Source organism: Paroedura picta, chromosome 2 (assembly GCF_049243985.1).
Source record: "Paroedura picta isolate Pp20150507F chromosome 2, Ppicta_v3.0, whole genome shotgun sequence".
In the NCBI taxonomy this organism is placed as follows: domain Eukaryota; kingdom Metazoa; phylum Chordata; class Lepidosauria; order Squamata; family Gekkonidae; genus Paroedura; species Paroedura picta.
In genome coordinates, this window is record NC_135370.1 from 99,459,456 (window position 1) to 99,484,155 (window position 24,700).

Sequence of the window (24,700 nt, forward strand, 5' to 3'; positions counted from 1 at the left end):
GAGTCACTCGCCGCAGGGCCTCCACGCGTAAACAGCCGTCCCCGAACAACCCGTTTAAGGCTGCCCTTCCTTAGCAGGTGTGCGAAGCGATAAGAGGAGCTCGTCCTAATCCACGCCGCAAAGGCTCTGCCGGAGCAGGAAGCGCCCCTCGACATTCTCGCCCGTCCTTCGTGCCCCCGGCGAGCCCTCGGCGCCTCCTCCCCCTGGAATCTACCACTGCCGCCTCCCCCGCCCCCCGCGGTCCTCGCATACCTACCATCCGCCGCCACACACCATCCTCAGCTTCCCACCGAGCGAGCGAGCTCAGGCCAAGCGCAGGGAGGTCCCTCCGTGTTCCACCGTCCTCCGGCGGGTCCCGTGGCTGCTTCGTGTCTCCCGCGCAGCCGCACTCGCCACTCCAGCCCCGCTCCGAGGGGCAGAGCCAACTGCCGCCTAGCCCTCCTCCTCCTCCTCCTCCTCCTCCTCCTCCCCCCCCCCGGGCCCAACTCCGCGAGGCGCCCGCACTGCCCTCCTCCAACTCCTCCTCCTCCTCCTCCCCTTGCTCTCCCCGCGGAGGACACAGCCGCCGCCCCTCACCTGCTACGGCCAACGCCGGGCCCGCACTCCCCCGCCTCCACTGGGAACTGCTGCTACTAGGCCCCGTCAACCGTCAGGCTCTGTTCTCGCGAGAACGTCACCCTGGTGGAAGGAAGGACCGGTAGGGAAACTCGCGAGACTTCAACGCGGGGGGGGGGGCTCTACTCACTGGGCCGGGGAGGAGGCTGTTCCGGCTCCCAGCACTGCCCAGCCCGTGTGAGCCAGGCGGAAAGCGGGCAGGGGCTGGTCCAGCGGCAGCGGCCTCTTCCGCCTCGCTCCCGCTGGGTTCCCAGCCAGACTGGGGTGGCGCGGCTCCAGCGGCATCCTCACGCTTGCCCCTCGTGACCAGGCGGCAACGGCGGCGCTTCTTGCGGGCCCCTAGGGGAACGGGGCCTGTGGCCGCCTCCTTGGTCGGGCGTGGGCTGGGGTGGGGGGAGGCCTCTTGTTTTTAATTGGCACCCCACCCCCGCTCTCTCCTTATACGATGGCTACGCCTTTGGGGGGAGACGGAGAAGTCCTTGTCTGGGCACGTGAGAGTCTCAGGTGAGGGTGACGAGCTGCTTCTGTGGGCAAGTCCGGCATGTCTCATTCACGCGGCACGCCCTCATCGTCGGCGTCGGCTTATTCAGCTTTATCATGACTGCCCTTGGTCTGCAGGGGGCTGTGTTTGCTTCCCGCCCCCAACTGTCTGGGTTACGATTCGATCCTCTGTGCTCACGAATTTCAATCGTATTTTATTTCAGATTGAAAAGGATTTAGAGCCTGTTTCCGGCTGACAATGACAAATACGATCGAAATTTTACCACAAACGCTCCATGTAGAGAGCACGAAACACTAAGATATATAGAAGAATTAAAGGTGGAAAGTCTGCCAATCAAACTGAATCAAGGGTTACAGGAAGGTATTAACAAAGCCAAGGACCTACCAAACCGCCAAACATATCCTAGTTTTAATACCCTGTGCATTTATTTGATTCGAATTGAGTGCATTTGTTCTAGTTTAGGAGAAAAACACGAAGTGATGTTGGGAGGAGTGACAGGAAAAGAGAATGGTCCGTTATCTCTCCATTGATTTCTCCCCATTGATGGCCGGTTTCAGCAAGGCCAAGCTATCTATATCTCATGACTGAACAAATTAATGTTTTACAAATTCTAACAGCCCCCTCTGGTGGCTTGAGTGTTGAATGTTGTAATTCTTGTGTTTCTCTTAAAACGTGCCAAGAGAAGGTAGTAATTCAGAATATTACAAATTATAAGTCAAACTGTCACATTCATCATGAAAGCAAATCACAGAGCGAGGTAAGGTGAAGTGAAGGAAGGCAGGGCACACACTGGTAATAGATATACTTCATCTCCCTATGTATCATCTCACAGATGGTCAGAATAAAATTTCTTGCCTCTTTTCAGTAATATCCAAGGAAATTGGGAAGGGCCATGGTTTAGTATTAGGTCATCTGCTTGGCAATCAGAAGGTCCCAAACACCATTTCCAGAGGAAAGGAAAACTGGTAGCTGATGTGAAAACACAACTATTTGGGACGCTGGAAAAACTTGCCAGTCAAGAGTAGATAGTTCTGATCTAGATGGTCCAGTAGCCTGATTCACGATATGGCTTGTTCATGTGTCCATATGACATTCAGTACAGGTCACCAATATTGCTAGTTTCTGAAATTCAGGATCTAGTTTCTGAAATTCTAGTGAAAACCTCCAGCTGTATAGGATTATATACTGTTTAAGAGCTTTACTGTATTTTCTTTAAACTGCAAACATCAGTAGCTTAATATGCAACATTTTTAGAAAGATAGGCACCACTAGGTGTAGGGTAAATCACAGTATGGAGGCAACATGGTGAATTTAAGCTGCCAGAAGATCACACTTAATTGATGGGGCAGACTTCCATTTTCACTATTGCTGTCCAAGAAATCTAGACAACCACCCCCACTATCAAGGCACTGCCATTTCCCAAATATGAACCATTTTCCAAATGTGAAATAGGAATTTGTGGAAATAATAAAGAATAAGGAAGATCCTTGTAACAAAATTGGGCATCTTGTAGAGTACCCTCCCTGAGTAATACAGTATAAGTTATTTTTGTAGTTCTTCCTGAAGACACATTTAATTATCTCAACAAGCCTTAGTAAATGATGTTCAGTAGAGACTCATAATACTTCCTAGCTCTGTTTATTCAACTCTATATTCTGTGAATTTATGCTTATCTTTTTAAAAGATTCCATACCTAGTCTAAGTGACAGAGATGCAGGATACCTCAATTAAAACTCTGGGAGTTCCTGATCTCATTTTTTCTCTGGTAATGGAACTATAAACATCTGTGATTGTTTATGGAGACAAATAGTATGGTATAACTATTTACCCAGCTTTCAGGAAAGGGCAAGATAAAATGGCTATTTGGATTTAGTAAGGTGGTCATAACAGATTTAGAATGTGTATCTTAATTTGACTAGAGAAAAGGTACACATATGGACCCATTCCAAATTTTATTATAGGGTAAACGTCCCTTTTGGGGCAGAAACATTAAAGTTCTGGGTGCCCTGTTAAAAGTGTGCAAGCAAAGGTCCATGGAACAAATGGAGCGAGTCTATCTTGCCCAGCCTTTTTTTTTAAAGTGCTTACAGGCTTGCATCCATTCCAGGAAGAGAATGCAAAGGTAATACTAGTGACTGAAAAACTTAGTTAACCTCATATGTTTTGCTTATTTCTCTCAGTTCTTTTAACAACGTATAGTATTTTGATATTGTTTTCCAATGTCCTAACTCTAGTGATGTGAAAATGTATTCTGGTGAATAAAGATCTTTTCTTTTGAGATTTTATACTGTGGTCAAATATTTTCCTGAGAAGCCTGACCACTCATTCCATGCATAGATCAGAAATTCCTGACTGGGCTACTGACATTTAGTTGGCCAGGTAGAGGGACGATGTGGCGCAGTACATGTAGATTAATGCACAGCCCCTCCCCATGCCTCAAACCATTGATAGAAAAAGGAAGTACACAATTTGAGTGATGGTTGAGCTCCTCTTGTACAATGAAGAATGGTGGGCTCCTTTATTACCAGGTTTATTTACACAGATTAATCATTCAGGTCAGCTGCTGGATTCATGGTTAAATTCTATCATATTGTATGATAGATATATATTTAAAAGGTAAGGTTGCTCTTTTGCCAACTATCATTTAATAAGCCTGCTTTCGGTTATAAGAAAACACTATGCAAAATTTCTGGGTTTAAAATTAACACATTGGATTTCCAATAAAAACATACTTGTACCTGAGCAGATGGGTTCAAAAAAAGGAAATTCGACAGTGGATCATTGCACTGTGCTGTCCTTTTTAAGTGTAAAATATACCAAACATAGAGGTGGTAAATAGGGTTGTGCGATTCGGCCGCCGAAGCGGCCATTCCGTCCGGGCGCAGCCAGCGCCACGCCGCGGGGAGGGAGGGCGGTGCTGGCAGTGGCGTGACAGCGGGCGCAACCACGCAGGCGCGGAATTCCGCGCCTGCGTGGTTGTGCCCGCTGTCACGCCGCTGCCGGCACCGCCCTCCCCCCCCCTGCGGCGCGGCGCTGGCTGCGCCCGGACGGAACGGCCGCTTCGGCAGCCGAATCGCACAACCCTAGTGGTAAACTATATGTGGCCCTTATTGATTTAAGAATGGCCCTTAATTCCATCCCAAGAGAAAATCTGTGGAAAAAACTCACTGCCCTCCAAATTCTCGTCTATTATTTCTAATAAGGAAATTACATTGAGGCAACACTTATCAAATACAAATTTCTGCAAATGGCAGTTTAACAGAAAATTCCCATTAGTATTGAGGTAAAACTAGACCATATTCCCCCCCCCAATCGGTTTAGTCTTTACCTTCTAGGTCTTCCAGCCTTTATACTGAAAATCAATAGGCCGCCACCACCCCCAATTCATAGGAAAAGACCAACTGCAATGTTACTATATGCAGACGATATGGTAATAATTTCTAGATCCTATGTCAGTCTGTTCCATTATCACTGAGGCTTTCATGGCTACTGCAGAAATAACAATGTAGAAATAAACTTTGAAAAATCAAAAACCATAGTCTTTGCCAAAGCACACTTCAAATATTCTTGGAGTGTTGGCATTAAAAATTTTTTATTATAACAACAAACGGGTATCCCAGGCCCATTGTGCATGGTAAACTATATGTGGCCCTTATTGATTTAGGAATGGCCTTTAATTCCATTCTCTTACAAGTTCAGCACTAGGAATAATTCTGGTGAACTTGATATAGGATGCAAGTTAAATACCTGGGCATGAGATTACATATTAGACTAGCAAAGCACCATTTTCACCGTTAGTGGTTAACCAGTTAGAAATCAAGTTGATGGATTCAGAAAGGTATAATTTTGCTTAGGATTACACCATTAGTCCCTTTCCCCACTATAACTGGATCGTGTTGTGTCATTGATACGTACTAAAAGATGGTGGTTTCATCATCCCAGACTAGTTAGGAAATATCCATGTAAATAATAACACAAAAACCAGAATATTTGCTTTTCAACCACTACTGTATGAGAGCAATTTGGTCCATTTTATTTGACAAGGCACAAGCAAGAAATAGGGGGGGGGAATAAAACTGCATTTTGTAAGTTGAACATGAACATACAACAAAAGAATAAATAGAAAGTGCATTTTAAGGTTGTAATCCCATAAATATACCCTATGTTATTCTTAGAACTTTGTTTGCACATGAAACATCACTTAATACAATGCAGTTCTCTGTGATTTCAAGGGTTTGCTTCAGTCTTAGATCTGCCTGAAGGATCATATCCATCACGTTAGCAAAGATACAGTATGATAACCTATGATATGTCAGTAGCCTTTAATTCTAATTCATTGGCTTTAATGTACATACAGGTATTTCAATGAACATTTGGAACTCTGCATGACCAGGGGTGCCCTATTCAGTTCAATAGTGCAGAGGTTTCTTTAAGTGCAACATTGTTTAGCATTGAAGTGAAAGAGACAGTGCATGCTTGCACTGAGCTCCAAACTCATCCAGTGTTTTAATTCTTAAGCCTGATGTCATTTAACTAATGTTATTGCCATGTTTGCTTAACTCTCACCCCTCCCCACCCAGCAAATCCAAGGAATTTTGGTCTTTAGATCACTTCCCCTATCATTCAATTTCTAGAAATACCTTCTGCAAGCAACTGTCAAACCATAACTGTGTAATTTGGATACACCTCCCATTTCCCTATGATCCCAGTGATTCAATGAAAGAAAGTGCTGCGGTTGATATTTGAACCTATGACCTTCAATTACAACCCTTTTTGAGTATTAGAATATGTTGCCCTATCTACTTTATTTTGTTGTATGCATTTATTCAGGCTCCATTTATCTGAGAATCCTCCTCTCTGAATCTTATGTGTGTCCCATGCTTCAAGCCCTTTATTAATTATATATATTATAATTATATATATTATATAATTATATATAATTATATATATTATATATATATATGTATGTATGTATGTATGTATGTATGTATGTATGTATGTATGTATGTATGTATGTATGTATGTATACTAGCCTACAAGAGAAAGCCCAAAGTACCCAAATCTTCATGCACATAAAGGTTTGCAGTAAACGGTTTACGTGGCAACAATTAACAAAATACTGATTTTGGAATAATTAGAATCATATTGAAAACTGTGGTATCCCTGTAAGACTGTTCTACATTATTATTTTATGGATTACAGTTATTCTCAATTTAAATAAATATAGCGGCTGCCGTGGAAGGGCAATTCCAAAGTAATATTTTTATACTAATTATTCTAGTTACTTATGGCAGACTCGTGTTACTATCTGAAAGAAGGAATGAGTGGAACCAGTCCTCCATGGCTGCCACCTTTCACTAGCCAAGGCAGCAATCACATCTCCTTGTGAGGGGTGAGAATCAGAAAGCCAATCATAAAGACTGCATGGTATTCATTGACCTTGCAATTCACCCTGTCAGCCTCGTGGACAAGCAGTGTGAGCCAAAGCTTCCACTATATGTAGACTGGAGGCACAGGTCAAGAGGGTAGCTAGCCAGGCATTTTTCCATCTTCGCCAGGCTCAGCTACTAGCACTCTTATCTGTCCTCCGAATACCTGGCCACAGTGATCCATGTGACGGTCACCTCCAGAATAGATTTCTGTAACTTGCTCTATGCAGGCCTGCCCTTGGGCTTGATCCGGAAATTGCAGCTGGTTCAAAATGCAGCTGCTAGGGTCCTCACGGGAACACCTTGGAGGGCCCACATCTAGCCAGTGCTGAGTCAGCTGCATTGGCTGCCAGTTGCTGCCTGGATCCGGTTCAAGTTTCTGGTTTTAACCCTTAAGGCCCTACGCTGCCTGGGACCCACATATCTGAGGGACCGCCTGTCACCCTATGCCCCCCTCAGGGCTTTACACTCTGCAGGCACTAGTTTGTTGGTCATTCTCGGCCCCAGGGATGCGCACCTGGCCTCGACCTGGAACAGGGCCTTTTCGGTCTTGGCCCCTACCTGGTGGAACGAGATCCCGGAAGAGCTGAGGGCCCTGTGGAAGCTTTTGGCATTCCGCAGGGCCCGCAAAACAGAGCTCTTCCACCAGGTCTATGGTTGAGGCCGCTGCAGCAAGCAAGATCTGTATGGCCCCCTTCCAGGATAGAGTGGTGTGAGTGAAGGCTTGTGGGTTCCATCAGCGCCCCTTCTCCCCCCCCCTACTGTGAGATTTTTGTTGGGGGAATTATAGTAAGTCGAGTTTTTTCCACTGTATCTTTTTTGTTATTGTGATTGGTTGGATCTGTGTTATGTTTTTATGTCTGGGGATTTTAATGGAGGGTTTTAATGGGATTCTATTCATACTATTGTAACCTGCCATGAGCCATTTGGGAGTGGTGGGTAATAAATTGAAATAATAATATATATGACTAGAAATAATAATAATAATGATATATGACTATAAGATCTGCAATGTAAGCATACCCAATCTTCAATAAGTGGTGTTGTGCGAACATGCCCTTGGATGTCGTCTCAGCAATTTATAAATAATTAAATGCCCTATTTGCTCTCTACTGTATGCACTTGGAAGTTTTCACTGTGGTTTGGTCTTAAATGTGACACTTCTATAAGCTTTGTTCCAATCCTTTTGCCTCTTCTGCATCTTTGTCTGCAGATGATCAGGCATCAGTCTCCAACTTCTGACTTCACGACGCTTAGTATCCACTGCTACTTCAGGAGGCTGGCCATCATGGTGTACATTCTGTAGTTGTTCAAGGAGCCACCTTTGTCTCTCAGCAGAATGAATGTTCTCCGCCAAATCATGCATCATCTGCACTTCACTTACAGACCTCTTCCTGTAATGAAAGCTTGTGTAAGCCTACATTAAGCCAAACTTGTTTTCACTGAATAGGAAGATAAAATCTGTTTAGACCATGGGCAGATTTTGTAATAGTTATGCTGGAGACTAATATTTAAAGTATAGAGCAGACTTTCTCAACCAGTGTTTCATGACAGCCTTGGGAAGGTTTCCCAAATGAGTGGGAGTTAATTTTTTTATATATTTTAAAAACCTTTTAAACCTTTATTGGGTGATATGACCATGTATGGTCATACAAACCCACCTACCCCTCCCAAATGGCCAATGGTGGGCCTGAAGGGGGTGGGAAGAGGGGGGACCCCAGGTGGGCATGTACACAGCTATGTTGTGTACCATATTCTGCAGTCATGCCACTTCTGGGGCTTCTCAAATCCTGAAGAATGTTTCAGGGGATTCTCAATGGTAAAAAAGTTGAGAAAGGCTCATATAAAGGTTCATCTAAAGATGACTATGATAGTGATAAGAGGGTAATCTAAACGAGCTGGTTAGTTTTGAATCGTGTGAAGCCTTACATTTCCCCCTACCTGCTGACTGAGCAACAAGTGCTGAGCTCATTCTTGTCAGATGAGTCACAGCCATATCACATTATCTTGGCCACAGACACAAAATTTCTTTCTTTTATGAGTAGAGCTTTGCTATATCTATGCAAGAAATTAACCCTCTTTCTTTCGAAATTGAACCAAGCAGCTAAGAGGTAGCCCTAGTTCTCCTCAATGTAGGAAGTACTTCAGAACAGCCCCAAAGCTTCACCTTTGCATCTGAAGGGAGTACCCATCCAGAAACAGCTGTCTCCGTTGCAGGAGGACCTGTAATTTAACCTTTCAACATTTGTGTTTGGGCTGAGCAAGGGCAGGACAGCCATTTTATTATCATTAACCTTATTCAAAATTCCAAAATGCCTTTAGTTCATCAAAACCAGGATATCTTTGATCTAAATATACTACCATGAGTACAGATCCAGAATTTGATGGCTTGCAAGCACTTAAAAATGAATGTGCAATTTTACATCAAATTGAAGCTTGGTTTTATGATGCTGTAGTCGCCATGAGCAAATTCAGTACTAGTTTCCCAGGGCAAAATATTGGTGTTCTATACTGCATTTATATTGCATCTGACCAGAGGCATTTTGGAAGGTCAGATGAAACAAAAGGACAAAACACCTATGCAGAAGATGGTGCAAAAGATTGGATTTGTGTCAGCAAACTTGCATTTGCAAAGATTTTTGTCCTATATAATATTAAAGTGGGAAAACACGGTATTCTGTTTCATCTGGCCATCCTAGCATATTTCCAGGTTTATCATTAGGTTCATAACAAAAATGACTATATATTGTGGAAGAACTATGGATGTTTGACAGGTACTACATAGTCATTGCTGCAGCTGCTTCACTATCCAACTTAAAGCAATCCCCCATCCCCAACCCACACGAGCTGTAAACATAGAATCATAGAATAATAGAGTTGGAAGGGACCGCATGGGTCATCTAGTCTAATCCCCTGCACTATGCAAGACACTCACATCCCTATCGCTTATCTACTGTAACCTGCACCCCCTTGAGCCTTCATGTAATTTTCAAAAATTTAAAACTAAGATTGACTTGATTTTTATCAAGTATACATCATGTGTATAGTGGGTAGGTGCATCTGGAAAGCTTTTAGTCCTGTGCCAGAATCTAAGGTAACATCTCGCAGGCTTTATGCTCTTCAGATATTGAGAGGAGGAATGCACAAGAGAAGCCTAAAGCCACAAATCAACAACAACAAATGTGTGTGTAAAGTCCTGTCAAGTTATGCACTCGACTTAGATGATCCCAGCAAGGGGCTTTCAAGACAAATGAGAAGCAGAAGTAGTCTGCCATTGTCTTCCTTGGTAGCCTTCCTTCCAAGTATCAATTGAGTTTAGCTGCCGTATACCATGCTGCTCTCTCTCTCAGAACAAAATTCCTTAGTATTTATACACAGCATCCCCTTATGAATTTCTGGTTATTTCAGTTCTGCAAGTTTACTCTGAATCAAGTCTTACTGCATTTTAATGAGACATCAAGTTCAGTAAACATGAACTGTTCACTGGGCAATCTTGAAAAGAATCTGGAAAGTTCTTCACTCATTTTTGTGCTTAAGCTAAAACATTAGAAAAATAATCCAGCATAGAGATTCCAGCATAGACATGGCTTTAATGCTTTTAGATCAATGTTCTCTACTTACATCATGGCTTTTCCATCAGAATTGGTCAACAAGCAGACTGCCCATAAAACGATTGCTGTTCTAGCCATGTTTCTGATTGCAGTCATGCTAACTGAAAGAGTGGGGAAAACTAATTATTTTGTGTACTCTTGGTTGTAATGGGTAAGACAAAAGAAAAGTTTTTAACAATAAGTATCAAAATAAAGAACCGGTTATCTGGGCAATATATTTGTGTGTATGTGTGCTGAATAGGGCAGGAAACTGAGAAGACAAATTGGTTTTTTGTTAAACATTGACCCAGTCATTTAAAATCTGCCTCATCTTCCACTTCAACATGAGGATTACAGTTCATAATCTTGACATGATAGCATAAATCTACTTTGTGTGATACATGCAGCAAGTTCAGAAATAGATTTTATTTGACTTAAATATTTCTAGTGATATTCTATATATTGTATGTTTCCTATTCCTTATTCCTATACAGAATATAGTTTAGCATCGATATAGTGCTATTCCACAGCTCCAACTTATTTAATATTTTAAAATTCATAATCTCTGTTCAGTCACATTGGGTTATATACATTACATTTGTTTTAGCCCCCTCCTGACAACTGTGATGATATATTGTAGCCCTACTGACTTGTAATTAATTATCATTTATAAAGGGACATACATGGAGATGCTTAAGAATACAGCTGCTCTGCTGAACCAAAGCAAAGATCCATCTAGTCCAGTGTTCGGTGTCCCATAATACCAATGCAGATGCCTCTAGGAAGTCCACAAGCAGACCATGGAGGCAATAGGTCTCCTCTGTTTTTTCCCCCAGGCATCCAATATTCAACTGTTGATATTTTTTGTTTAATTTTCACACCTTTTCTCCATAAATTTGGCCAAACTTCTTAAGCCCTCTAAGCTAGTAGCTATCACCAGATCTTGTAATTGTCAGTTCTGTCCCTGTACTGCTTCCTTTTTATCTCGATTTTCACACTTCAATCCTGTTTAATATCTTCATGTGCCCTGTTGCTCAACTGGTACAGAAATTCGGGCTGGGTTGTCACCACTATGCGGATGACACGCAGTTCTTCCTTCTGATGGATGACTGCCCTGATTCTCCCCCAGACGCATTAGCTAGCTGTCTGGAAGCAGTGATGAGGTGGCTCAAGCAGAGTTGTCTGAAGTTCAGTCCTTCAAAGGTGTAGGTTCTGTGGCTGGGTGGGAAGGGTCCAAGCGAGTAAGCACATCTGCCAAACCTTGACGGTGTGCAGCTGTCAGTGTCTCACTTCGGCCCATTATGCACGGCCGCCGAAACGGCGATTTCGGGTCACATGGAAAACGCGGAGGGGGAAGACGTGAAGCACACCGGTTATGCATGGGACGGGGCACGACAGCGGCAAAACCGATTATGCACGCGGCAATCCCGCCGCCGCTTCTGGTTGCACACCAGTCACCCGGAAGCTGTGTTTTCTTCTGCGTTTCGCTAAGACGGCTTTTTCGGCGGCATGCACTGAAGCTGCGGCCGGTTGCGGATGGCACCGTGCGTTATCGGTGATTTTAGTCGCCGCCATTCCACCCCGAATGTGCGTTATTCCCCCCGTGCATAATGGGTCCTCGCCAGGAACCTGGGCGTGATCCTGGATGCTTCCTTCTCTATGGAGGCCCAAGTCACAAGAGTAGCACAGCTGGCCTTCTACCACCTTTGCCAAGCCAAACTACTAGCACCCTACTTGGCCCTGGAACACCCAGCCACAGTTAACCACTCGACAATCACCTCTAGGCTAGACTTCTGCAACTCGCTCTACTCAGGCCTACCCTTAACTTTGACCTTGAAACTATAACTGGTCCAGAATGTGGTGGCTAAAGTCCCCACAGCAACACCATGGAGGTCCCACATCCAGCCCAGCCTTCAACAACTGCTCTGGCTACCAGTTGAATTCTGGATCAGGCTTAAGGACTTAGTAATTACCTTCAAGGCCATACGCAATCTGGGCTCTGTGTACTTGAAGGACTGTCTCAAAGTGCCTATGCCCCTCAAAGTGCTTTGTGCTGTGCCACCTCCAACCGGCTAGTGATCCCTGGCCTCAAGGAAGTCTGCTTGTCTTCAACCAGGGCCAGAGCCTTCACTGTCCTGGCCCCCACCTGGTAGAACAAGCTCCCAGCAGAGATCAGGGCCCTAACGGAACTAAAACAATTCCACAGGGCCTGCAAAAGGCCACCAGACATTTGGTTGAGGGCAACCAAAACTGAACAAGATCTACTGAGCCCCTTGAACCCATGTGACAGATATGACCAACCATGGGCCTGGTAGATTGTTCACTATGTTAGAATGTTATTTCTTTGTTTATTGTTATTATTACTGTTACCTTTCATTCATTATAATCTCTGTGTTCGATGTATTGTTCTGTATAGTTCTTTGTGAACTGCCCTGAGCCTTAGTGGAGGGTGGTATACAAATGTAATAAATAAATAATAATTTTTATGCCTTTAGTTTTCACTTAGAGGATTTTGTTATTTCCAGTTCATTTGAAATCAGTTTTATCCCAACATTTTTCTAGAAGCTAACTGTGTGTTGTTTTTTCCTCAGACGTAATATTTCTGTCAGTTTTCTTTGTCCTGCCCACTCCCACCTACTTCCAGTCTACTATTTGATTATTGTATTGTGTGAAGAAATATTTGTTGCCTGGCTAGTTTGTTTGTTTATTTATTGGTCCTGAACATATTGTCAGTAATTTTATGGATAAGGCTATGTAAGGTCTAATTGACACAGGATAGTAATGTCTTGAGAATATGGGCTGAGTGAATTTTTGCAGAGCTCAATTCACAGTGAAACCCCATCACCCATACAGTTTGCAACCTAACCTATTTTTACCACACAACTGATCAATCCTCTTCAGCAGATTTGTGGGCATATGATATTTGTAGGTTGAAAGAAGTCCCATTCAAGCTATGCGTAGATCTACTCTGATTATGTTGACTACTTACCAGGCTTGTTTCTTTGTTTTTGCTGTCATATCATGAATGACTTATGGTGACCTTGTGGGACTTTCAAATCAAGAGTCCTTCAGGAGAGATGTTTGCCATCCCCTGCCTCTGTGTCATGGTATTCCTCAGAGGTCTTCTTTCCAAAGGCCACCCTGCTTAGCTTCTGAGATCTATCAAGATTAGGATACCCTGAACTATCCATGTTGGTTACTTTCAGTTTTAGAATATTCTTAATGCAGAGTTTTTAAATTGGCTAACTTATCTGTAAATTATCTCTGAAATCATCAGCTGAAAAAATATGAACACAATCTCCCATTGCTTTTAACAGGAGAGATCTGAATGCTCACTTGACTCTTTCTGTGAAATCAATGAGACATTAAGGTTCTTAATTTTGTCTGGATTGTGCCTCATCCTTTTCTTGTATGACATGGCAAACTAAAGGCCCTGTTCTAGCCATACCCTGTTCTAGCCATACACCGGTTTGTTCACATCTCCCTTACCACAGAGATTAATGGTGTCAGAAGTAAAATGCAGTGAATCCTTTCTTTCCTTTTCTAAACCTACAACTGTTAACACGATAAATATAGGAGCAATTAATTTTATTTTGCTTTGCTCAGAAATATCACTAAAGCTATTGACACAAAAAGTCCAGTCTTGAAATCACTCTGCCAAAAGAAGCGCATTGCTGTCACTGGGAGTTTCACTGACAGAAAAATTTGAATGTTTTCACAATGATCAATGTTATTGCTAGTGACACATCAGAAAGCAAAACAATCTCAATTTTGTTCCTGACTCTAATTGTTTGACTTAAAACAAAGAATTGCCTACAAACTTCAGTTAAAAGTGTTCAGCATATTTTAATGTGGAGTGGCATTGCTGAATAAAACACTGGTATGTTTTAAGTGAAACCTGTGCAATGCATTATTTTCACAGTTGCAACATAAAAACCTGCTAAGATGCTTTACATTCTTATATGTACATCACGTAAACACAGTTTCGTATGCCCAATTTTTGTTCCATTAGACAATTGAGTTCACCCCAGTGAAATGTTTAGTCATATCTCAGCTGGCTTTAAAGGACTCATCAGTTTTAGGAACAATTTAGATTCAGGCACACATTTGTTTTCAGGCTATTTGTTGACTTTTGCGATCCAATACTGCATAAGGCAGGCATTTATAAAAGTCACTTTCTGAAATAAAATAGAAGGTTCTTACCAAAGAGTTTCTCAAGCAGGTCTTTGCTTCTGATATGCCAGCAGCAGGCAGACGTTGATTTAAAGTCTGTTTAATTGGTCTAGAGGTCTCCTTAAATGTAACTTTAAAATAGAACTTCTAAGTAACTAAGGAGCCTTTTTATTGTCTCAGTTGATGTCATTCCCAAACACACCCCCTGACCCTCATGTACCACCCATCTTGTGTTTTTGTTAATGGGGCATTGAAAGATAAAGCAAGAAAAGGAAGGTTTAGGATCAAATACTGTATCCTGGGTAACTTCAAAGGAGTTTGACTTTTGAGGAATCTGAGTTGAGGGTTGAAGAAAAATGCACATAAAGAAATTGTGTCATTAGGTTAATTAATTAATGATGAGCATTAAATGTTAATGAGTCCATAAATGACTAAAAAGTCACATTTACAACTGAATTACAATCAGCTAATAAAACAAATGTCAAACTATAGTAATCTTTGCCCCATGCGCCCAACTTCATTAAATCCAGCCTACGTCAGATCTGTATATTCACCAAATATCTCACTGATTTAAAGAAAAAATGTGCACATAACAATACAGAGAACAGCTACAGCCTGCTCAGCCACCCAACTGGTGACCTAGAATCAGCCATAAGAAAGTGGAAGGCTTAAAATCAGTTGTTCCTATATTGGAGGAAACAATTTTAAACTTTATATTGCCTTTGTGTCAGAGAAACATAAATGGAAGAATAGCATTGTTAACAAGGATATCTTTTATTTTTCTGGGAACAAATGGAATATTATAGTAGATCTAAAAGTAAGAAATAGACAGAATGCCTCCATTACCACTTTTTCTTTCAATTAAATTTTATCAAAAGAATATGTTTTCTCAAGATGTAACTGAGGGCATTTTAGGTAGAGGGTTGATTGCCTTCCCCTGCAGTAGGTAGCTTGACTCAATTGAATTACGTGTATTATTTGCTTTTACTGACAACTTATTTGATACACTACTTTCTACTTCTGGCGGTCTATGGCTGCTGTTGTAGAAAGGTACTACAATAGAATAGTGGATGGAACATCTTGTTTAATGGCTGGGATTAAATACGTATTTGATGCCTACCGCTGGTATTTTATGAAACCTCTCATGCTTTTTTTAGCCACTTTCCCATAAGGATTGTGGAGTACCCCAAGCCTGCTTCCAGGAAAGGGTGATCTAGAAAACCAATATCCAAATAATACATGTTAAATTATTGGAGTAATCAGGTATACTTGTGTGTATATATTGGTTATATCAGTGCTATAAAGTTTAAATGAAGTAAGAATAAGCTTTAAATGGGGAAACTGGTTAAATAACTGGGTGATCTTAGTGAAATATGCATGTGATGTTTTTCTTTTGGGAATTTTGGAGAAAATATAACAGATATCATCTGGGCTTCTGGGGAGTCTGCAACAAAATGGAATCTAATATGGCCAATCCAGATACCACTTCTGAGTAGCTTTTGAAGGTAGGAAAAATGCTACTCACTTTCTTGATTGTTACATAGCACCTACTGTAGTAGTTGCTTCAGTGCCATGACATGTTCACAAATGAACTATTTTGACCAGGAAAGTGTTACATGCATTGACAACACAGAAGCAGACAAAGGAACACTTGGCAGGCAAGGAGGCTTGTCTAGTAAGAAAATATAGGGTGCAGGGAAACTAAGGAACAGAGAACTCAAATATGAACTAAGGGAACAAAATAAACTAAGGGAACAAAATAAAATAAGTTAGAAGGACATCAAGGATGACAGCTGTGGAGAAGAAGGGCAGGACTGTCAAGGAGATAAGAAAAAGGGACAATGAGAATGAGGTTCTGGGCAGAATATGCTACATATCACTAAAATTGTTATTGCTATTAATATGGTTAAGAAATGGTAATCTCATAATACAATAGAGTGGATCTGATCTCATATTGATCACAATGTCCATGATATCAAATTTAATAGCGTGGGGTATCTGGCAGTTATGAAGGACAGGGATGTAAACTGAAGATGTTAGTGAAAAAAAGCTGACCTCAGGTTTTCCCACTGGTAAAAGCTAGATCAGGCATACACCAACCTTTCAGTGGCCTTCACGCATGCAACAGAGCAGAGCATGAAGGAATGTTGCTAGCACTAGTAAGAAGAGTGACGCATTGACATGCAGTTACACCATAGAACGCACTGACCTGTAAAAGAAAGAAAGCCTATTGTCAGGCCTATTGTTGAGACCAGAAGTAACAGCTAATTCCACTGGCCTGTCCACCCTATACCCACCAAGTTAAGATGTTATACTTTAGATCAGTGGTTCCCAAACTTTTTCAGGCTGCCAACCCCTTGGCTCCTAAGCCACATCCCTAGTGCCCCCCCCCCCCCCGTTTGGGCCTCCTTCAGGCTGTCCTGGACTTCTCCCTGGGGCTCCAGTAAGCCCCTCCCCCTTTCCTAACCATGGAGCAGCCCAAGTTTTCCTGACTCATCTGGGTGGCACTGAAGACTCCACGCCAGGCCATGTTGGCATTCTAACCCAGGGGAGTGGCCGCTTGCCACAGGCACCCCCTCTGCGGTGACCACCATAGGGGACAAGCCCTGGCTGAAGTTGATGCCACCCCCAAGGCCAGCCTCTCCAGCCAGGGGCAAGAGTTAGGGTGCTCAGCCCCCACATTGAGTTCCAGGAGCATGGGGGAGGCAGTAGGCAGCCCCACAGCCAAGCAGGACCCCAGGGAAAGCTGGCTCTAGCCGGCATGCTGGCCCTAACGTCCTGAATGCTCAGGCTGGTGAGGCAAGACCATGTCAGCTGACTAGCTGGGTAGAAAGGCCAAACAACCAGGGAGACACAGAGGAACAGTTTTGAAACCTCAGGGGGAGAAGTAAGGGAGGTGAAGTGGGAATGGGGCAGGGGATAAAATGGAGGTAATGAGACAGTCATGGTCAGATGCAGGGAAGGCGATGAGAATGGATAACCTGAGGAGGGAGTGGAGAAGAGAGTGAGGAATCATATAATAATAGAGTTGGAATGTACCTTCAGAGTCATCTAGTCCAACCCCCTGCAGAATGCAGATCATTCACAAATAAAGTAGTAGAGAGTGAAAGGATATGAGTGAGGACAGATTAAGAGCCAAGGTGGCAGAAGAAGGAAGGAAGGAGGACAAAGAGAAGTGCTAGAAACCCACAGAGAGCATGAGGATGGTGGTTTAGCCAGCAGAGGGGGTAGGAGCCCTGGAAGGCCTCAAAACTCCTTACACATATGCAAACACACAGAAATGACAGAGGGAGGGGAAATAGCCTCCCCCATGAAACTGAAAAAAACACTACTGATCTGCAGGAGCTAGGGATCCGAAGGGTGTGTGTCAGCAAGGGATGAAATGGAGGCTGCCATTTTGAAATTGTGTAGGAACAATAAAGCCTAGAATAACGTGACCAGATTGTCCCACTTTTGGGGGACATCTGGGGGCACCTGGCAAATTGTACTTATGTTGAAATTTATATATATATATATATATATATATATATATATATATATATATATATATATATATATATATATATATATATATATATATATATATTCCAATACTATTTTTGCATTCTATGCGTTCTATGAAACTTTTTGTTGCTCCATATAGACCAAATTTTTAATCAAGAACCCCCCCAACATTGGAAGTGTCCTGCTTCACCAATGTTGAAATCTGGTCACCTTAGCCTAGAACCTCCACCACCATCTATCACATCCAGTTATTAGAACCCAAAGGTAATGCATGGCAGGTTGTTTTGTCTCCTCTCAGCCACTATAGAAATGACAAGCCTGGTGAGCTCTTCTCAGGGACCGGAACAAATGGCAGGTGGCAGAATGCAAAAGCGGTAAGTGGGGCCACACAGCATGCTTTTTTTTTTATCCTCAGTGAATGCAGCTGCAGCAGGAAGAGTCAGACTACTGCCGCAAAACTCCTCACCGCCCCCCTACTGCCCCCAAATTCCTCACCGCCACCCTGGATCCTTCCACTACCCCCATGCAGGTGATACTGCCCTCTTTGGGAACCCCTACTTTAGAATGAATTAACCCCTCCCTCCCTCCCAAAGAAAATGTTACAGGCAATTTAAATATTTCATATTTATGGTTTTAAGGTATAAGATTTTAAGGTGTTTTAATGTTATTGTTTTAACTTTAATTTTAACTTTTATACAGAGATTGTATTGAACTATAAAATGTAATCTGCCCTGATTCCCAAATATAAGGCAGACTATAAATCCAATAAATAAATATTGATATAGATTTTACCCTTGTATATCACATTTGGATACTCATACATTCTACTTTTTTCTGCATGATATTCAGTTCTACAAAGCCTGAGCTGTCCAGCATAGCTGTGCATCAATACAGAAAAGGTACAAAATGCCTCTTTCCTTGCCTTTAGACACGTGTGCATGCCCATTTATGACTATCCTGTAAAATAATATTGAGGCACCTATAATACCAAGAACTCCTGTTTGGGTTCATATCTACATTAATTAGATGGCCTCAATATGCAGTCCTCTAATAATCCCATAGCCAAGAGAAGTGGTAAGTGGTGACACACTGGATAGTTTTAGTGAGGCAACCATTCTAAATACATCTAAGGAATATTTCTCTCCTGACACAATGGGGATCTGAAGAGACAGTCAGTAAACTCTTTAGATCTTGATTTGATTGACAAGATTTGTGGCTTCTTAAATACCTCAGCAGCATGCCTAGTCAATAGCATAACCAACATGACATAGCCTCAGGTGTCTCTTGGAGCATTCTATTAACTAGGAAGGATGCAATCTGACAGCAAGGCCCTGACTGGACAGTGCATTTGTTTATTAAAAGATATTGATAATTTTGAATTCCAAAATAATGTTTGCATTAATAATACAGTGCATCATCAACTTTGTGCTTATGCATTAAAGCAGTAGGAAGTCAGCAAAATAGGTACTTGCAAGATACATGTTTCTCTCCTTATACTATCAGGCACAATTCCAACATGATTTATTATTTATTTGTTTGTTTGTTTATTACCCACCACTCTCAGACAGCTAATGGTGGTTTACATTTGTCTGAATAAAAACCCATTAAAACCCCAAACATAAAAATCACAACTCATTGATGATGAAGTCATCCGTTCAATCGTGTCTGACCCTTGGCGATTCTATAAGAAAGTTTTTGCCATACGATTCTGTCAATGACTATTCTTTTAGTTGGTTCATGGTCATCCCTGCATCGGCTTTGATCGTGTCGAGTCAAAACCAAAAAGGAAGAAGACACAGCAGAAAACAAAATCCTCACTAGTCTCAATTCCCCAGTCAACATCTCATAGAGGAGTGGGAGGGAAGAGAGTGCAGATGGCCTTTGCTTCTGCCACTCATGTCACTCTCCTGGAAGGGGGGCCATGCAGAACTCCCTGGCCGTACTGACCTCAGCCATAGACCTGATGCAAGGGCTCCATTTTGCAGGCCCTGCAGAATGCTGGAAGCTCCCGCAGGGTCCACAGCACCTCTGGGAGCTCATTTATGTTAGTCCTGCATGGTCCATGTTAGTCCCATGCCCGCTGCTCTTACAGCATAGTCTGTGACGTATGAGGTCACTGAGTACATATCTATCCTCCAAAAAATTGCTGTTTGGAAGTATCAGAAGTTAGTTCTCCACTGTTTTATAATCTAACCTCTTGCTTTTGTCTGAAGGCAGATATCTATGTAATGGCAGTATATAGGTAAAAGATATAAAATGTGCAAAAAGGGCTGTCATGATTCAGAACCAGAAATTGGCTCTGTACAAGAACCCAATCATCCACCGTCTTAATGTGAAAGTCACAAAAATATAGTTTCAGAGGACATATTTAAACAGATTGCATTCATTTCTGCAGGTTTCATATGAAGCACTTGCCGTACATGAGACAAGTATTTTGAAATGTATCTGTGCTGGATATGCCATTTTATGAAGACAGCTCTGTGAATGCATCCATTTCTGCTCTGTGCATGCCACCCCCACACCTCATCTGCACAGAGTCTCATATAGCATTACATAGCTGTTTTGAAGCCTAAATGGGGAACCCTAGTTACCTCATCTCTCTTTTATGAGAAGAATCCCAGGCCTGATGGAGCTAATGGAATGCTGTTAAGGAAATCCATGAAGATGAGAGCTTCATCTTGTTCTCTCCAGGCACATACCTCACTGATCAATAACAGAAACACCATTGTATCGAGAATGACAACTGCATTACGAACATCCAGGACAATCTTCTCATTCAATACAATGTGTGATCCAGAGCTCCATATGCACTAAAGCTTCAATTCAAGGCTAAGAGTGAGGAGGATGATAAACATTTTCAGATAAAATGTTTGTAAATTGGACTTTGTTCTCAGTGTTCCTTCTCAGAATGGCATGCCTTATAAGGACATTGATGATTTCTTCATAATTTAAGACAAGTTGTATTTTGACCTTGCTGTTAGCATTCAGCATGATGTTCAGAATAAAGAGTGGGTAGTGATAGAGAACCTATGGAAATGTTGTCACTTCTTCCAAACAGTTAACATTTGTCAAAACTAGAGAGCTACACATAGGCCATTTCCACACTGGGAACTTTGCTGTCCTGGCTCCCATGTGGAAGCACAAATCTGGGGTGGAAAATGTTCCCTGGGCCAAATGCTCCCCTACTCATATTCATGTCAGTAGGGCTGACATATTCTAAAGCACAGACTCACATTGAGTCTGCACTATGTTGCTTTTCAAGAAAATGGTATACAAAGGGAGCTTTGATGACCTTGTTTTGCATTCTTGATTTATGCTCCATTACACTTGTTTTTAGAGCCTCTTGTGGTGCAGAGTGGTAAGGCAGCAGAAATGTTGTCTGAAAGCTCTGCCCATGAGGCTGGGAGTTCAATCCCAACAGCCGGCTCAAGGCCGACTCAGCCTTCCATCCTTCCGACGTCGATAAAATGAGTACCCAGCTTGCTGGGGAGTAAACGGTAATGACTGGGGAAGGCACTGACACCGCGTATTGAGTCTGCCATGAAAACGCTGACCCCAAGGGTCAGACATGACTCGCTGCTTGCACAGGGGATACTTTTACCTTTTTACACTTGTTTTTAATGAACGGGTCAATTTTCCTATGAAAAGAAACTGGCACAGCCATTGAATTAATAATGTTTAGCATTATTACAGTTTATAACGTTTTTGATTTATTACATTTAAAATTATCTCCTTGCAGTACTGACCTTAACCATAGACCTGATGGAAGAGCTCCATCATACGTATATACATACATACGTAACAACTTCCACATTTATGATTTCCTGGTGAAAGATATCTCTTCCCCTTTAAATCTTTCCTATTGTGGACCAATATTTGTTTCTCCTCCATGTAATAGGAGGAGAATTACACCCAAGAATTTCAGAGAGTAGATACCAATGATTTTAGATACTGTTCTGGATTTTTCTTGATAGCATTTAAAATTCAAAGGCACAGTTGTTCCTATTAGAGACAGGCTTCTGTTCATTTTCTAATAAAAAGAATGTGCAATATTGTATGCCTTTTGTCTAACTGACCTAATTACTTTCTCTATCTCCAATAAATTATTAGTAAGCCTGTCTGCACCTGTTGAAATTAATCATGTCTATGTCTAAGGAACCTATTTTTTAAATGCACTGGGTGAAAGGATTGGTAACATGACAATGTGTTTCTACATGTGGACTTATGTTAAGAAGTGAGCTTGAGAGTTCTGTCTCTCTCCACTGTTAAACAGGTATTGAAAAAAGAGACGGTATGAAAGTCTGACTACAGAAATTACTAGTCGTATATTTACTATTGGCCCAATCCAGAAATTCTGACCACCTCTGAGGGTTCCTGAAAATAATGAAAATGTTATCCAAAACACTCAAATAAATAAAAATATCTGAAATATATGAACTTACATTAGAGTTGCATAGCTATTGGCGACAGTGGAAGCTATGGGGCCTTCCATGACAATTCGTAAATGCTGTAAATAAAACTAATCCTGAAAGGAAAAAATATTGTTTTCAATAATGATATTGAAAGTTCTATAAAATGGGTTGGAGGGGGGTCTTCTTCTTGCAGTCTAAATTAGTCTTAGCCATCTCCCTGGCTTCAGAATATGGTATGTTTGTATATAGGGTGCCAACATCCATTGTAACAAAGCCACTTCTGAAACCTGTACATGTGGAATCTTGGAAATGAAATGTGTGGTGTCGGGGACGGGAAGCCTTCTGCCGCAGGCCGCAGCGGGCTCACAGCGTCGTAGACGCTGTGAGCCCGCTGCGGCCCGCGGCAGAAGGCTCCAGAGAGCCTCGGGGAGGTGGATGGGTGGGGGGGGGGGACGGGAAGCCTTCTGCCGCAGGCCGTAGCAGGCTCACAGCGTCGTAGACGCTGTGAGCCCGCTGCGGCCCGCGGCAGAAGGCTCCAGAGAGCCTCGGGAGCGTCGGTGGGTGGGGGGGGGGGCGGGAAGCTTTCTGCCGCCGGGCGGAGCCGCCTCACAGCGTCGCCGCCCGCCTCACCTCCGCCCGGACTACGGCGTTCAGAAGCCTGCCAGATCAGGAGCCGACGCCGACAAAAGGTACGCCGCTTCCCCTCCATGTAGCCCCGGCCCTCCCCAACACCTTCTGCGCTCCGCCGTGGGGAAGGGGGACAAGCCTCCTGCGGCCCTGTGCTGCCCTGTGCTACGCCAGCCAGGCCTACCCTTGCCCCGTGCCAATGCCATCTAGCGCCCATTTTATCTACAGTAAAATGGGCTTAAAATCTAGTACTTAATAATACAGATTCAGCTTACATAGAAAATCTAAGACCCCACATTAACTACACAATGGTATGAACTTTTGCCCAGAACTTATAAGCTTTTTCACATTTCCACCACATTTAGAAAAAGAAGCCTACTTTATCACCACATTTCCAACATTTGTTAACATAGTTTTTAGCAATTTTAGCAGTCATTTTTGGTGTCACATAAAAAACCCACTTTATCATGACATTTCCAGCACTTACAATTATATTGCCTTAAAAGTGTGCAGAAGAAGAATAAAGAAAAGATTTCAAACGTTTTGTTCCCCCTTTTCTTTGCTTCTCCTTTCCCTTCCCCAATCTTCTTAAGGGGGTCTCATATCGAGGCTTACTGCATCTTGTTGTTCCCTTAGACTTATATTCTGTCCAGTTAGGCTTTGGCATAGAAAGTGCAGTTGTACTCTTTTCCACAGAATATTCACCGATGAATCTTGAGGCAGTTGCACCTCCTGGACTCCAATATCAGTAAAAAAAATTTCCTGAGAAGCTCCTTTCCCATCCATTCTTTTCAACATCTATATGAAGCTGTTGAGTCATCCAGAAATGTGGACAGAGTTGCTTGATATGCATATGTCACTCAGCTCTATCTCTCACTACCAACAGATCTCAGGGAAGCTGTAGAAACTGAGTTTCCACACCTGAGGCAGTTTTGTAATGGATGAAGGGTAACAAACTGAAACTCAGTCCTGATGAAATGGAGGTGCTACTGGTGTGGATGAGACTTCTGACCTGGGAAAAGGGTTATCTCCTGTTTCAGATGAGGTTGCACATACCCTAAAGGAGTAGGACTACAGTTTGGGAGTGCTCCTGGGCCTCCTACTGGATAAATATGAGGCAATAGTGGCCAGGGGACTCTTTCGCCAACTTTGGCTGATGAGCTACCTCTGGTCCTTCCCAGGCAGAAAAAAGATCTTGCCACTGGGGTGCATGCCTTGGTAGCATCTAGATAGAACTTTTAATTGTACAGTCATAGGACAGATGACAGCAACATAAGAGTAGCAACTAGATTTGATTACTGCTGGGTGTTCTATTTGGGGTTGCCTTTGAAGGCTGTCAGAAGCTGCAGTTGGAACAGAATGCTGTGGCTAGAGTGTTGACTGGTGTAAGTTGTAGGGACCATATCACTTCAGTCTTGTGCTATCTAAGCTGGCTTCCAGTTTGCTTCCGGGCTGAATTCAAGGTGCTGGTATTGACCTTTAAAGCCTTGTATAGCCTGGGAGCAGCATACCTTAAGGACCTCTCTTACAAACCTATCCATTTACCCAGAGGCTCTAGTTTGGTTGCCCCAGTCATCAGAGCCTAGATTTTTTTTTGTCATAGCAACAAAACTTTGGAACATCCTACCTAGGGAGATTTATCGTCTCCCTCTCCCAGTATCTTGCACCTGCTGGTGAAGACTTTTTTTTGATTTCCATACCTCCTCTCTGATTCTAGTGTTGCTTGCTTTATGTGTTTTATTGAATTGTTTCATACTTTAAAATTGATCAAATATGTTAATGTTTTTATGTGCATCGCCGTGCGGGCCAGGACTGGGAGAAAAGATGGCATAATTTTTAAAAATAAAA

General features: G+C 42.6%; 2 protein-coding genes and 1 long non-coding RNA gene across 12 annotated transcripts in view; 1 reads left to right on the forward strand and 2 right to left on the reverse strand.

Annotated features, from left to right (window-relative positions):
• BTBD10 (BTB domain containing 10) overlaps positions 1-900 on the reverse strand; it is a 40,598-nt gene extending 39,698 nt beyond the window's left edge. The window contains exon 1 of one of the 6 annotated variants that reach the window (XM_077321853.1): positions 746-900. In XM_077321853.1, the coding sequence (XP_077177968.1) occupies positions 746-900 (155 nt within the window). Of the gene's footprint in view, positions 1-252; positions 429-576; positions 722-745 lie in introns of those variants that run through there. The other 5 variants (XM_077321858.1, XM_077321856.1, XM_077321857.1 and 2 more) reach the window with 5 other exon arrangements.
• Positions 561-21,931, forward strand: LOC143830044 (uncharacterized). Of its 5 annotated transcripts, none has more exons than XR_013228331.1 (6): positions 561-697; positions 1,320-1,477; positions 7,760-15,814; positions 18,112-18,187; positions 18,663-18,712; positions 20,209-21,931. It is a non-coding gene; the product is annotated as an uncharacterized LOC143830044 (long non-coding RNA). The 5 variants fall into 5 exon arrangements; XR_013228332.1 differs by lacking the exon at positions 561-697 and adding an exon at positions 991-1,119; XR_013228329.1 differs by lacking the exon at positions 1,320-1,477.
• Positions 7,679-10,253, reverse strand: PTH (parathyroid hormone). The gene is made up of 2 exons (XM_077321862.1): positions 10,168-10,253; positions 7,679-7,940 (listed from the first exon to the last, which is right to left on the reverse strand). The coding sequence occupies exons 1-2, from the start codon at positions 10,251-10,253 to the stop codon at positions 7,679-7,681; spliced, it is 348 nt and encodes a 115-aa protein (XP_077177977.1).
• Positions 21,932-24,700: the final 2,769 nt, after the last annotated feature.

Bases quoted from the DNA above. Each gene is read 5' to 3' on its own strand.
- PTH (XM_077321862.1), bottom strand. From the start codon at position 10,253: ATGACTGCAATCAGAAACATGGCTAGAACAGCAATCGTTTTATGGGCA. The intron at 7,941-10,167 runs GTAAGTAGAGAA...CTTTCATTACAG, and splicing joins TCTGATGGAAAAGCCATGAT to GAAGAGGTCTGTAAGTGAAG.